The sequence below is a fragment of the Ovis canadensis genome, chromosome 1 (assembly GCF_042477335.2).
Source record: "Ovis canadensis isolate MfBH-ARS-UI-01 breed Bighorn chromosome 1, ARS-UI_OviCan_v2, whole genome shotgun sequence".
In the NCBI taxonomy this organism is placed as follows: domain Eukaryota; kingdom Metazoa; phylum Chordata; class Mammalia; order Artiodactyla; family Bovidae; genus Ovis; species Ovis canadensis.
In genome coordinates this window covers 92,504,142-92,519,495 of record NC_091245.1, presented here as the reverse complement: position 1 = coordinate 92,519,495, position 15,354 = coordinate 92,504,142, and the positions used below count along the sequence as shown (strand labels likewise).

General features: G+C 41.7%; 1 protein-coding gene across 2 annotated transcripts in view; it reads left to right on the top strand.

The window, feature by feature from the left end:
- The first annotated feature begins 378 nt into the window (after positions 1 to 378).
- The window catches only part of TRIM33 (tripartite motif containing 33), a 144,605-nt gene continuing 129,629 nt past the window's right edge, over positions 379 to 15,354 (top strand). For both annotated transcript variants that reach the window (XM_069601307.1, XM_069601301.1), the window contains exon 1: positions 379 to 1,565. In XM_069601307.1, the coding sequence (XP_069457408.1) occupies positions 1,040 to 1,565 (526 nt within the window). In that variant the 5' untranslated portion in view covers positions 379 to 1,039. The remainder of the gene's footprint in view (positions 1,566 to 15,354) is intronic.

Below are 15,354 nucleotides of genomic sequence, written 5' to 3'. Positions count from 1 at the left end.
GAAGAGGAAAGTACTTCACGATCTGAACATTAAAACAGCCATAGTACTTGTTTCCCAAATAAAGACAAACCTTCCTGAAAGCTGCTATTAACTACACTTGTTAGGGTATTTGCGACTCAACTCACGCCCGGACACTAAGTGGGACTCTGAAGACATAATATTGGTCAGAGCGTGACTTCTCAAACTGACGCCCATCAGTCAGTCAAAGCGCTTTCAACATTCATCAGCTCTCCCCCACTTCCTGATGCAGATCTGGGGTGTGGTCCTGGCACATCTCCGCTCTGAAAAAGCCTCTCAGTCGATTGGTTTTCTGATGCGTAGCAACGGCAGAGAAACAATCACCTTAAGAAGCTAAAAATAGCGGTTAAAGAGTTTTTTTTTTTCTTCACTAAGTTTTTTCAGCCTATTTCTGGTAAGCCGCCAGTTAAAAACAAAAATCCTCCCTTTACTGCTCCCGAGAGATACAATCATCCAAAGGAACGCGGCTAATTAAAGCACAGAGACCCAGGAAGCCTGGGAGTCTAACCCCGCGCGGAGGGAGGTTTCCGCGGAGATGCGCCCGCCCTGGGACCCGCACCACCCGAGTCGCTCGCTCTACAGGAAAGAGCCCCGGCCTTCCACCCTTTCCCACTCTTCCCCGTATAGTGGCCGCGTCCGAGTTCTTCCACTCGCGACTAAAGGTAGTTTAGCCTCAACAGTCTCAGGCTTTAAAAGCTCACTGCGAACGGAACTGCAGCGGGACGGAATCTTACGTGCGGGCCCTAGAGGTCGGGAGGGGCAACCTGGACGGCTGCGCGCCCGCGCCCGGAGTTCCCGCCTCCCTCCGGAGGACGTCCGTGCGTACGTGCGCGCGCCGCGCCCGCCTTCCAGCAACCGCGCGACGCCAGGCTGGGGGTGCCGCGTGCGCGCGCGCTCTCGTTCGTTCGTTCTCTAGCCTGCTCGTTCTCGGCGGCCGCTCTCGCTGCGGCTGCGGCTGGGGCTGGGGGCGGCGGCGGCGGCGGGCGGCGCGGGGCGGTCCGGCGGGTTCAAAGAGGAAAACATGGCGGAAAACAAAGGCGGCGGCGAGGCTGAGAGCGGCGGCGGGGGCAGCAGTAGCGCGCCGGTAACTGCCGGAGCCGCCGGGCTCGCGGCGCAGGAGGCGGAGCCGCCTCTCGCGGCGGTGCTGGTGGAGGAGGAGGAGGAGGAAGGCGGCAGGGCCGGCGCGGAGAGCGGCGCGGCCGGGCCCGACGACGGGGGGGTGGCCGCGGCCTCCTCGGGCTCGGCCCCGGCTGCCTCAGCCCCTGCAGCCTCAATGGGCCCTGGAGTTCCCGGGGGGGCAGTATCGACGCCAGCCCCAGCTCCGGCCTCGGCTCCTGCTCCGGGTCCCTCGGCGGGGCCGCCTCCAGGACCGCCAGCCTCGCTCCTGGACACCTGCGCCGTGTGTCAGCAGAGCCTGCAGAGCCGGCGTGAGGCGGAGCCCAAGCTGTTGCCCTGTCTTCACTCCTTCTGCCTGCGATGCCTGCCTGAGCCCGAGCGCCAACTCAACGTGCCCATCCCGGGGGGCAGCAACGGCGACATCCAGCAAGGTGAGCGGGAGGCCCGGCCCGAGGTCTGGGCCGAAGGGGGTTTGCTGTGCCGAGGAGGATCTGGGGTCCTCTGAGAGTACTCGGGTTCGGGGCTGCTCGGACCGGCGTGATCCTGAAGAGTCTCAGAGGTGAAAGACACGGCTCCTGGGACAGTTTTCAGAGAAGCTGAACCTCCAGAGAGACGGGGAGGGTGAAGGGAGGGGAGAGAGAGAGGCTGGGGGAGGGGACGCCGGCTGCAGGGGAGGTTCGTGGTGTGCAGATACGGGCCGGGAAGGCGTGGACTCTGGCCGAGCGTAGGTTCGGGAGCTGATGGAACGGATTGTGAGCGAAGAAGGGGTCTGGGAATCCGCCTGTGAGAAGCGTTTTTAAGGGAGGGCCCAGCCCCGAGAGGTGTTGAGGAGAGAGTAGGTAAGAGATAAGGGCAGTGAGGATGAATTGCCTTGGGGGGAGACTTGTTCTAAGCTAGGGGAAAGAAGGACTGGGAAGGTTAAAGGACTGGGAAGGTTAAAGGGCATTGGCGAATTTGGGGCTAAGAAAAGGCGTCTGGTATAAAGTAACTTTAGGATGACATTGAGAAGAAGGAACTCTGGAAACAAAATCGCTGTGAGGGGCCTGTATGGCCAGGGAAAAAAACCTTAGGTTTAGGGGTAAAGGAGAACTGAGCTTTGAAGGGAATTAGGTGTTAGGGAGAGTTGGGATGAATTTATATTCTTTGACATTAATGGACCCTTAGTGTTTCGGATACCGTGCTACGATTGGATAAAATACGCAGTGAGGAGCCGGTTCACTGCCCAGCATAGGGGAAACAGACGTATGAGATACAGCAGTGGACGGTGGATACAGTGGTTGTGGCACAGTCAAGAGAAGGTCAGGAAAACTTTACTGAAAAGCAGTCCTTGAGTAGGTTTCTTGAAGGGTGAGTAGGTCACTGAGTTGTAGAGTTTTCAGAACACAGGGCACCTTATACATTCCTGGGACGGGATCAGGTCATCACTGGAAATTAAGTTGGTTTGATGGGCTGAGTAGGTAAGAAGTCACAATCCCTTACCTGAAGCTCTTGGGACCAGGTGTGTTTTAGAGGTCAGAATATTTTGAAAAATTTTTCTTTTTCCTCTGAGGTCTTCAATACTCCAGCGGGGTCTGGGTTAACAATTCATTATTAAGTATTAATGTTTCTGTAGTGAGGCATATGAATATCACTAATGGGATAGAGAAATAATCCCCTACAATTCAGGGTGGGTTTTGTTGCAGACTCATGAAAAAAACTAAAATTTCAAAGCTTTTGAAGTTTGGGGCTGAAGGTAAGGGATTGTGGCCCTGTGCTAAAGGGTTTTGGATTCGTCCTGTAGACTGTATCCTGGTACATTGTAGATAGACTAAAGGGAGTCCCTCACAGACTTTTTAAAAAATATCTATCTATCCTGCAAGGGTCTTCCTTGAAGCATGCGGGGTCTTTAGTTGTGGCATGTCGGATCTAGTTCCCTGACCAGAGATTGAACCTGGGCCTCCTGCATTGAGAGTGCCATGTCTTAGCCACTGGACCACCAGGGAAGTCACCTCACAGACGTTTGTATTAGGGTAAAAGGATGACATTTGTGATCTATAAAGATTGCTTGGGGGCACATCGAAAGGTAAGGGAAGAAAAAACCTGAGGCAGGACTAGTTAGGAAAATTCTGGCAGTAATCTAAGAGAGAAATTAGCCGGTAAAGAACTGTTAGGTGTTGAAGAAGGAAATGTTTTGTTATGGGGGAAAGGTATGGACTTCTGGAGAAAACGTTTTTCTTGGATGCCTACTTGGTCACTTCTTGCTTGTGAGTTGGACAGATTAATTTTACAAGGACAAAAATTATCTACCTGATAAAGTTATTGATAGAATAAAGTGACTTAACAAAGTGACTAGTACATGGTGCTAGTACATGTAACAAAGTGACTAGTACATGGTAGTTATTAGTGAAATGGCAGCTAGTTTATCATTGATGGTAACTGATTGTAAGTAGCGCTGAGAATGGAGATGAGGCGCCAGTTGAGATTGGTGTGAGAGAGACACAGGTGTCTAGGCCAAGTTCCAGGTTTCTTGTTTGGTGGGTGGCAGTGCTATTAATGCAAAATCAGATAATTCAGGCACAGAAACAGGTTGTGTGTGTGTGTGTTGTGTTTTGGAGGGAGGATGTAATGATTTCAGTTTTGGATTTGAAGTATTATTGAGACCTGCAGGTAAGAATGTTAAGTTAAAAGTGAGGGTTTAATTGATGGAGAGGATACTAAATGATAATGGGTATAGGGAGGGTGGATAATGGGTGTGTAACTAACTGCTGAGGGCCTCATGAGTAGGAACCTGGATTAGGTGAGAGATTTAGAGGGGATACAAGATGAGAATTGTGTTTGATTGATGGGGCTGAGGGACTGAGCTTATGAAGTTAGTTCTGTTTCATTTATGCAGGACAGAGAATAATTGTGTGTAAATGTCCTCTTCACTTTGTCATCCTTTGTTTTGGAACTAGGAGAAATAAGTAGACGAGACTAAATACTGTCAGTCTTAAGGTAGTGTTGCTTTCTAACCAGTATCTAGAACAGATTAAGTCTGGAAGCTACCATATTTTTAGGCAGCAGAGTCTAGAAAATAACTTAGTATTACCTCCTGTGTGTATCTTTTACTTTGCCTTTAAAAAAAAAATCAAACTTGCTGTCTGGAAGGAACACTGGATTGGAGTTGGGAGCATAGTTTCTGCCCTTTGTTTTCTGGTTCCCTCAGTTTATCATGTTTCTGTCCTTCAGTTTCTTTATCTCTAAAATGTAGCTTATAGTTCTTCACTTATATCTCATTAAAGCAAATTAAGTAAAGAAAGTGAAAATACTTTCTGTGAAATGCTTTGCAACTGTAAGGTATTATTGAACAGCTTGTGATTCTTTCTCTGGTCTGAATAGGCATGGTTGGTAGTTTGATTTACTGTCTTAAGTTGTTCCGAAGCAATGACATTACCTTCCCTTCTAATGGCCTTGTTTTCCTCCTTTTCTAACACACCAAAGTTATTCAAACCCTTTAGCTGTTCCTTTTAGATCCATCATTCTCCAAGTGTGGTTTCTGGACTAGCAGCATCGACATTACCTGCACTCTTGTTAGGAACGGGCCCCATTCAAGACCGTCTAACCAGAAATCATTTTCAGTAAGTCCAGCAGGTGATTCTGATGCACACTGAATTTGAGAACCACTGTTCTTAAGTGAAGGGCTACTCACTTCAAATGTTGCCTGTGCAGAAAGACCTCCTGACTTTTATTTTTTTTAAGGCTTTATTTTTAAAGAGCAGTTTTAGGTTTACAGCAATATTAAGTGAGATACAGAAAGATAAGGAAATTTCCCATATAACTCTACCCTCCCAGACCTAAATAGTATCTCCCATTATCAACATCCCTCACCACAGCGGTACGTTTTTGAGAGTTGATCGCCCTACATCATAATCACCCAGAGTCCACAGTTTATGTTAGGGTTTCACTCTTGTTGTACATTCTGAGGGTTTGAACAAATGTAGTATAATAACATGGCTTTGTCATAATATCATACAAAGTATTTTCATTGTCCTGAAAACTCTGTGTCTGGTTGCTCTTTAAAGTACTGTTAATTGGCTATCCCATATCTGATGGGGGTTTTGGAACCAGTCCCTTGAGATTGCTAAGGGACATTTGTAGTCTTCAGGTCGCTCTTTGATATATTACCTTTATTTCTTCATTGCACAGATAAAATCCAAAATGTTTTCTTGTTTTTGTTTACTTGTTTGTTCCTTGTTTCCCACTGGAATGTTGTAGAGTGAATGTTCAATAAGTAGATGTTGGATGAATAAGAATCATATGGAGAGCTTTTTAAAATACCATTTTGGGAGTTTAAGAGATTGTTTCAGTTTAATTGGGGATGACCCTGGGAATTTGAATTTTTAATAAGTATCTTATTCTGATTCTGGAATCTTTCACACTTTGAGAGGCATGGATTTAAATATTTTGAGGAGAAGAACTGATTTATGTGCTTTTGGAGTATTTGGAAAATCAAAATAGATAAGTTAGTTAATATTTGTTGAATCTTAATAGTGAGCTTTTTAAAGTGCTTTTGTGTTTATTTTTTTTAGGTTTGTTTCAGGTTGAGTCAAATAGGTGTCAATAGTGGGTATGTCAATAGTGGGAGAAATATCAATAACCTAAGATATGCAGATGACACCACCCTTACCGCTGAAAGTGAAGCGGAACTAAAAAGCCTCTTGATGAAAGTGAAAGAGGAGAGTGAAAAAGTTGGCTTAAAGCTCAACATTCAGAAAACGAAGATCATGGCATCTGGTCCCATCACTTCATGGGAAATAGATGGGGAAACAGTGTCAGGCTTTATTTTTGGGGGCTCCAAAATCACTGCAGATGGTGATTGCAGCCATGAAATTAAAAGACGCTCACTCCTTGGAAGGAAAGTTATGACCAACCTAGATAGCGTATTGAAAAGCAGATACATTACTTTGCCAATAAAGGTCCGTCTAGTCAAGGCTGTGGTTTTTCCAGTGGTCATGTATGGATGTGAGAGTTGGACTATGAACAAAGCTGAGCACCGAAGAACTGATGCTTTTGAGCTGTGGTGTTGGAGAAGACTCTTGAGAGTCCCTCGGACTGTAAGGAGATCCAACCAGTCCATTCTAAAGGAGATCAGTCCTGGGTGTTCATTGGAAGGACTGATGCTGAAGTGGAAACTCCAATACTTTGGCCACCTCATGCGAAGAATTGACTCATTGGGAAAGACCCTGATGCTGGGAGGTATTGGGGGCAGGAGGAGGAGGGGACGACAGAGGATGAGAAGGCTGGGTGGCATCACCGACTCAATGGACATGAGTTTGAGTGAACTCTGGGAGTTGGTGATGGACAGGGAGGCCTGGCGTGCTGTGATTCATGGGGTCGCAAAGAGTTGGACACGACTGAGTGACTGAACTGAACTAAGTTGGTATGTGCAAATCTAATAATGTATCAATAAAAGTACAGATATGTATTGGTGCATCTGAATAGTCTCTCAGATGAACTCTTGAAGGAGTTGAGACTTTTGTAGTAGGGCATAGACAGCATGGTGATATGGATGAAGATCTGATTTGGGAGTAAATTGCATTAGGTGCTGTTACTAATTTACTGTGTAGCTTTGGGCGGGTCAGCTAGACAGCCTCTCCAGGTCTGCAATTTGAAGTTGAGTTCTTATCCAGTAAAATTCTGATTCTGTTATTGTTTTTAATGCTAAGTTTTCACATCTACATAAGTTTAATATACTTACCTTTTGTGGGGAATAATGGGAGAATCAACATGGGGAAATGATTCTGTCTACGAATCTTCAACTTTTTGTGAAAAGTCTGAGATGGCAACATCCATGTTGTAAGTGAGAGAGAATACCTCTGGATATAGTGTGAAGAGCTCGTCCTCAAAATGGTTTTATCACTGAGCATGGGCTTCCCAGGTGGTTCTAGTGGTAAAGAACCCTCCTGCCAATGCAGGAGACATAAGAGACATGGATTTGATCCCTGGGTCGGTAACATCCACTGGAGGAGGAAATGGCAACCCACTCCAGTATTCGTTCTTGCCTGGAGAATCCCATGGACGCAGGAGCTTGGCGGGCTATAGTCCATAGGGTCGCAGAGTCGGACACCACTGGAGTGACTTAGCACAGCACATGGTGAACCACTAGGGGAGTCTTCCGTTACAGTTCTTGGATTTTCTTTCCCCAGCAGTATGTGTAATAAATGGCAGTTGGCTAGTTCTGGGCGTGGCTTATCTGGGAAACTTTTTTTAGGCCCTACTTGAGTTTTTGAATGATAATATAGTCATCAGCAATCAGTTATTAAAGTTGTATCAAACAAAAGCACTTTAACAACTTCTAGCATTGTGGTTGGTTAAATGTACGTAATTCAGGAATCAATGCAGTCAGAAGGCCTGCATTTATTTTTGAGCTCTATTATTTACTACCTGAATGACTGTGGGTTTGTTACTTAGCGTCTGTAAATTGAGAAGAATAATAATACCTGTTTTACAGTGTTATTGTGAGGCTTAAATGGATTAATACACTGTAAATTGCTTCATATAGTGCCCAGCCCCCAATAAATTGTACTGCTCTTATTTCTGTTGACTTCCAGTTGTCCCCTATTGCTTTTGTGATTACTTCTGTCTCACGATAAGGAGAAAGAAGAGGCAGGAAGGCAAATTGTTGGTGTTTTTCTGACATTTGATGAAATAGAGCATGCCTGACAGTTACTTGCATTTCAGATCTCTCATTCCAGCTGCCTAAAACTTGGGTAAATTCATATTCTAAATCCAGAGTCTTTACGATGTCTAATATCTCTACACCAAGAGTTTTAGTTAGGAAAGTCTAGTTGCTTTTCATTTCCTTATATACACTCCTGATAACAGACAATACATGAGAATAGTAACTTAAAGTAGTTTCTCAAAGTTGGTCTGTGAAACTGAGTTGGGGGAGTGACAGTGGGGAGAGGATTGTCTCTGATACACTTTTAGGTGTTGGCAAAGTTGAAACTGTTTTCCTTATAACACTGATTCATTATTTGCCTTATTCACTGTTCTGATGTTTGTATTAATAATAGGAAATCAGTGATGGATAACATTGCTTGGCATGTTAGCAGGAATTAAGATAGTACCTCCAGACCCTTCTTAAAAGTTATTCTATCTCTACCATTACATACTTAGAGTAAAACTGCCGCCACCAGCAAAGAAAATCACATTAGTTTTATGTCCTTGAAGCAGTAAAAATTACTTTTAAAATCTTGATCCTTAATATTGTGTGTGATAAAATGTGATAATGCAAAGTGTTTCTGCAGACTGAAGTGCGGTAAGACAAGTACTCATGCAGTTGTTTGAATTCCAAGCTGGATTAGCTGCTTTTTTTCTTGGAAAATAATTTTTACTTGAAAGAATGATTAACAAACTGTGGTGTGGAAATTTGGCAGCCATTTTCTTAAAAATGAATGAACTGAGCTGGGTCACTTTAAGGAAAACAACTGTTGCTTTATGTTGCCAGTGATAAAAATTGAGCTTTTAAATGAAAATTAGGATTTTGGGAAACTTGTATCTTATCAATATTTAAAGGCTTTTCTGATAAGGCTGGTAGTGATACTAACTTTTTGGGGGGGGCGGGTACTGCACAGTGAAATGTCAACATTTGGAAGATCTACATAGTGAGCCAGTATTTCCAAATGACCAATGCATGACATTACAGAATCATACATAGAAAAAAGGTTCAAAGTGCAAAATAGACCAATAGATTTTAACGTAAGGGAGCAGTAAAAGTTCATCACTGGTAAATTTCACATTGCAACTGATGTTTAAGAAGTGAAACTGTGATTTTCGAATATATTAAAGAATAGTATCCGCAGATTGTCTGAAAACACTATTAAAATATTCTTCCCTTTTCTTAAAATGGTTGTATGAGGCCAAATTTTCCTTATATTCTTCAAACAAAACAACCTTTCACAACAGGTTAAATGCAAAAACTATATTCAGACATCTATTAAACTGGATATTCAAGAGATTAAAAAAATATGAATTAGTGTCACTCTTTACTAAAACTTTTTGTTTTGTTTTGGAAATTGTTTCTGATAAATATTTTACTTCAGCATTCTGTATGTTTATTTTTAAATGAATTAATAAAATATTTTAATGAAACATTATTATTAACAGTTATTTATTGTTAGTCAGCTGTACCCTGACACAAAATGATTTTGGTGTTAAAAATAAATAAAAATTTTAACTGGAAATAGAACTGCCATATGACCCAGTGTATGCCACTGCTGGGCATACACACCGAGAAAACCAGAATGGAAAGAGACACGTGTACCCCAGTGTTTATTGCACCACTGTTTACAATAGCTAGGACAGGGAAGCAAGCTAGATGTCCATTGGCAGATGAATAGATAAGAAAGTTGTAGGACATGTACACAATGCAGTATTAGCTGTTAAAAAGAACAAATTTGAGTCTGTTCTAATGAGGTAGATGAAACTGGAGCCTGTTATACAAAGTGAAGTAAGTCAGAAAAACAACAGTACAGTAGATTAATGCATATATATGGAATTTAGAAAGATGATAACGACTGCCCTATTTGCAAGACAGCAAAAAAGACACAGATACAAAGAACAGACTTTTGGACTCTTGGAGAAGGTGAGGGTGGGATGATTTGAGAGAATAGCATTGAAACATGTATATTACCATATGTGAAACAGAGGACCAGTCCAAGTCTGATGTATGAAACAGGGCACTCAAAGCCAGTGTACTGGGAAAATCCAGAGGGATGGGATGGGGGGGAGGAAGGTGGGAGGGGGGTTTGGAGCGGGGGAACATGTGCAGCTGTGGCTGATTCATGTCAGCGTATGGCAGAAGCCGCCACAATATTGTAAAGTAATTAGCCACCAATTTAAATAAATTTTAAAAAATGATTATATTAAATAAGATATTTAAAAGTCCCCAGTTTTTCTTTCTAATACAGTACATATTGATGGATAAAACCCATCTAAACATTTTTAGTTTCTCAATGATTGAGTGTGAGAGGGATTCTGAGAACAAAAAGTTTGAGACTTGCTTCTTTAAAGGGGCTATAACAAAGTGATAATGTAGAGTCATTAGAAAGAGTGTCAGACTGTGGAATAGTGGAAGATGGCAGATTCATATGTTTATAGTCCTTCATTTTGGGGTACCCATCACAGTTCATAAAGAGGTTGTCCCCAAAGGAATATAAAGAGGAAAAGAGTGCTTAATAACTTACTCACAGAGTTGGACCTTTTGTAAATAGCTTGCTGTGGATCTATTAATTTTGTTTTTTCCTGTTTATGACTGGTCGACTGAGTTCTATCATTTTATTTTTCAGAGGACAAGTTCTGAGGTTGGGCTCATGGTGTTGGATGCATTAATTTTGTCTCCTCTGTGGTTGCAGATTATATCACCTTCTTTCCTAACCTGCTTCTAGAATGGACATCAGTCCCAAGGTGGAGTGGGAAAAAACAAGGATGAATGAACATAAATGCACCATTTTCAGAAAAATATTTAAAATCTATATCTTAATGATGTGTAAATATCATGAATTATGTGGTACTAGGGAAAACTACTTTTTGAATGCTTGTTACGTGAAGTTTGTTATTGCTTCTGTGAATAACATGTCCGTATGTCTTCTATTTCTCTTTAGTTTGCTAACATTTTAGAAAAATTTTTGATTCGTAAGAATTCTTGGTAAGTTCTATATACTGATACTTTGTTGGTTATGTAAATTGAAGGTTTATGGCTTGGTGTGATAGCCAACCTCTTAAGATGGCCCTGGTGTTCTCTTTAGTATTTATACCCTTCTTTAGTCTTTGCTCACAGTGCTTGTTTGGGTGACCAATAGAATATAGCAGAATTAACAGTGACTTATGAGGCCTCATTAAAGGTATTCAGCTTTTTCCTTATCCTTTGGATTTCTAGTTCTCGGTGAAAACAAGCTGTCACTGTAACAGTTCTGAAAAGAACTGGGGTCTACTAGCATCCAGGACCAACTTCCCAGCCATGTAAATAAGCCACTTTGGAGGTGGATCTTCCAACGTGATCAGGCTTTTAGATAACTGCAGTCCCGGCTGACATCTGACTGCAGTCTCATTAGAGCATAGAGAGAACCACTTGCCATATCACTCCCAGATTCCTGACTCAAAGAAACTGAAAGATAATGGAGTGGTTTTACTCCACTAAGTTTTGGGATAATTTGTTACACAACAATAAACTAGTATACTAGACTTTTTCTTTTTAGAAAGCTGTGGAGAAGGAAACAACCCACTCCGGTATTCTTGCCTGGAGAATTCCATGGACAGAGAAGCCTGGCGAGCTACAGTCCATGGGGTCACAAAGAGTCGAACTCGATTGAGCGACCAACACTTACAAAGCTGTCTTTTGATAGATGAGAGGTTTTTTAAAAATCAGTTTCCCCCCTTTTTCTACCTTTAGTGCTTTTCATAAAGCTACAGTAAACCTTCAGTTCAGTTCAGTCGCTCAGTTGTGTCCGACTCTGCGACCCCATGAATCACAGCACACCAGGCCTCCCTGTCCATCACCAACTCCCGGAGTTCACTCAGACTCACATCCATCGAGTCCGTGATGCCATCCAGCCATCTCATCCTCTGTCGTCCCCTTCTCTTCCTGCCCCCAATCCCTCCCAGCATCAGAGTCTTTTCCAATGAGTCAACTCTTTGCATGAGGTGGCCAAAGTACTGGAGTTTCGGCTTTAGCATCATTCCTTCCAAAGAAATCCCAGGGCTGATCTCCTTCAGAATGGACTGGTTGGATCTCCTTGCAGTCCAAGGGACTCTCAAGAGTCTTCTCCAACACCACAGTTCAAAAGCATCAATTCTTTGGTGCTCAGCCTTCTTCACAGTCCAACTCTCACATCCATACATGACCGCAGGAAAAACCGTAGCCTTGACTAGACGGACCTTAGTCGGCAAAGTAATGTCTCTGCTTTTGAATATGCCATCTAGGTTGGTCATAACTTTCCTTCCAAGGAGTAAGCGTCTTTTAATTTCATGGCTGCAGTCACCATCTGCACTGATTTGGGAGCCCCCCAAAATAAAGTCTGACACTGTTTCCGCTGTTTCCCCATCTATTTCTCATGAAGTGATGGGACCAGATGCCATCATCTTCGTTTCCTGAATGTTGAGCTTTCAGCCAACTTTTTCACTCTCCACTTTCACTTTCATCAAGAGGCTTTTTAGTTCCTCTTCACTTTCTGCCATAAAGGTGGTGTCATCTGCATATCTGAGGTTATTGATATTTCTCCTGGCAATCTTGATTCCAGCTTGTGTTTCTTCCAGTCCAGCGTATCTCAGGATGTACTCAGCATAGAAGTTAAATAAGCAGGGTGACAATGTACAGCCTTGACGTACTCCTTTTCCTATTTGGAACCAGTCTGTTGTTCCATATCCAGTTCTAATTGCTTCCTGACCTGCATACGATTTCTCAAGAGGCAGGTCAGGTGGTCTGGACATCTCTTTCAGAATTTTCCACAGTTTATTGTGATCCACACAGTCAAAGGCTTTGGCATAGTCAATAAAGCAGAAATAGATGTTTTTCTGGAACTATCTTGCTTTTTCCATGATCCAGTGGATGTTGGCAATTTGATCTCTGGTTCCTTTGTCTTTTCTAAAACCAGCTTGAACATCAGGAAGTTCACCGTTCATGTATTGCTGAAGCCTGGCTTGAAGAATTTTTAGCATTACTTTACTAGCATGAGAGATGAGTGCAATTGTGCGGTAGTTTGAGCATTCTTTGGCATTGCCTTTTATATACCTTGTTCATCTTAAAGATTATCTTGACTGATCTAGACTTTCAGCTCTTATATTAGAATCATCTTGTGAAAATTCCTTTTAAAAACTTGTCTGTATTTATGTTGGAATTGCTTTGAATATATAGATTAATTTGGGAGAAAAATGCTATCTTTACAGTATGGTGTCTGCCTGTTCAGAAATATTGTATGCTTTTCTATTTGCTTAAATCTTTTGGTTTTGAATATTAACATAGTTTTTTCCCCTAGAAAAGTCTTAAACATCCTTTATGAGTTGTTCTTATACACTTACTTTGGTTTTACTATAAATGTTTCCCTTGAATTATATTTAATTGTGTTTGCTTTGTTTTTCATTTTGCTTTTTAAATATCTGAAGTGTACTGATTTCATGTTTATATTGAAATAATTCCATCCTCAAATTCCATTATCTGAAGTTCCTGAAGTCCTGTTCTACTATTACTTGCTTCTGCCTGTTCGAGATTATGGTAGATGGTGTTTTCCAGTGTTTCATAGCTTTGGATTTTGAGCGTATATATACTAGGGCTTTAATTACGAATCCTGCCAGACCTGGTTTTTGGGAGCAAGTCTCCAAACAGTAAAAAAGAGCCTCTGCTTCTGTCTGGTGCCACCATTGAAAAGTTACTGAAGTAAGTTTTTAGTTTGGTGTTTCTTAGAACCTGCAAATGTTGATTTAGAGTTTTTATAGGCTGAGTTGTATTTGGAACTTCTCAGAAGAAAACTTATTCCCTCACTCTGCAATCAGAGAGTGGCAGTTTTTTCCCTATGCTATTGGTCTGATTTAAAGTTTTACTATCTTGATTATTTGCTTAGGTAGTCTTCTGAGGATGTAATGATTCTAGCCTCCCTTGTGAAGAGAGTCTTGGTTCTAATTACATAGGCTTCCCTATTCTTTGTTTACTCCCTTGTTTGTACATCCCAAGAAAGAATAAGAATAAAACTTCTGAGCCTTTGCATTTTTGAAGTACTCTTTATTTTATTCTATTTCTGTGATAGCTTTGATATAGAATTCTAGGTTAAATTTTTTTTCTCAGAACTTTAAGTTGTCTCTTCCGGTGTTTTCAAGTAGACAGTGTTGCTGATGTTAGTTTGATTTTGCTCCTTTGTATGACCCCAATTAGATTTTTTTTGTTTTATTTATTTCCTCTTGGAACTTTTCAGTATTTCTTCATCTTTTTCTGAAATACAGTGATGTGTCTCTTTTTTTCCTTTCATTGTTCACTGTGCTTTCTCTGTTTTGTGCTATTCATTTATAGTGAAAATAGGTTTAAACGTTTTTGTTAAGGACCCTCTCCATGCATTTCCCCTTAAAGCTCCCCTCCCCTCACTTTTTTGGGAGTTATTATTATTTGAATGTTTGCATTACTGGGTTCATGCTGTCTTCTACCTTTTCTCTTAGGCTTTCCTTCTCCCCCCCCCCTTTTTTTTTTTTTGCCACACTCCATAGGTTGTGAAATCTTAGTTTTCCAACCAGGACTTGAACCCAGGCTCTGCACAGTGAAAGCATTGAGTCTTAACCACTGGTTACTCAGTTGACATTTTGGAAGCTCTCCTTGACTTTATTTTTAATCTTCTTTTTTCTTTTTTATATTGATCTCTTTTTGTCTCAGAGGGGCTTCCTCATACAGTGAATAATCCTTGGTTCTCTTCCTACTGGGTTGGCCAAAAAGTTCCATTAGTTTTTTAAAGTAAAAATGTAAGACACATTTTCATTTTTACCAAGAACTTCATTGAGCAGCATATTTCCTGTTTTGTTCTACTACATTCTATTTTTCAGGCAATTTCATAATTCCATCTTCCCAAAACTTTTATCTTTCTGAGCAGAGTACTGTTCCAGGTACCTTTTACAGTCTTCCAGGGAATTGAAATTTTTTCCATTAAGAGAATTTTGTAAAGACCAAAATAAGTGGACATCTGAAGATGCAGTGTCTGGTAAATACAGCAGATGAATCAGAACTTCCCAGTCAAGCTGTAACAGTTTTTGCCGGGTCATCAAAGAAGCATGTGGTCTTGCATTATTCTGATGAAAGAGTATGTGTTAACTAATTATGGATGGACACTTTTTGTTATGTGCTGCCTTCAGTTGGTCTAAATAGGAGCAGTACCAGTTGGAATTAATTTGGTTTTTCAGAAGGAGTTTATCATAGAGAGAACTTTTCCAATCCCACCATATACACATCATTACCTTCTTTGGATGAAGAGCAGCTTTGGTGTGGTTGGTGGTAGCTCATTTCATTTGTCCCACAGTCTCTTCCATTGCACATTGTACAGTATCCACTTTTCATCACCTATCACAATTGGTTTTAAAAATGGAACATTTTTATTACCTTTGAGCAGACAATTGCATGTGGACATACAGTCAAGAAGGTTTTTTTTCACTTAATTTATGTGGAATCCTAGCGTCAAAACAATTTAACATAACCAAGCTGGTGCAGATGATTTTTCAGTGCTTGATTTG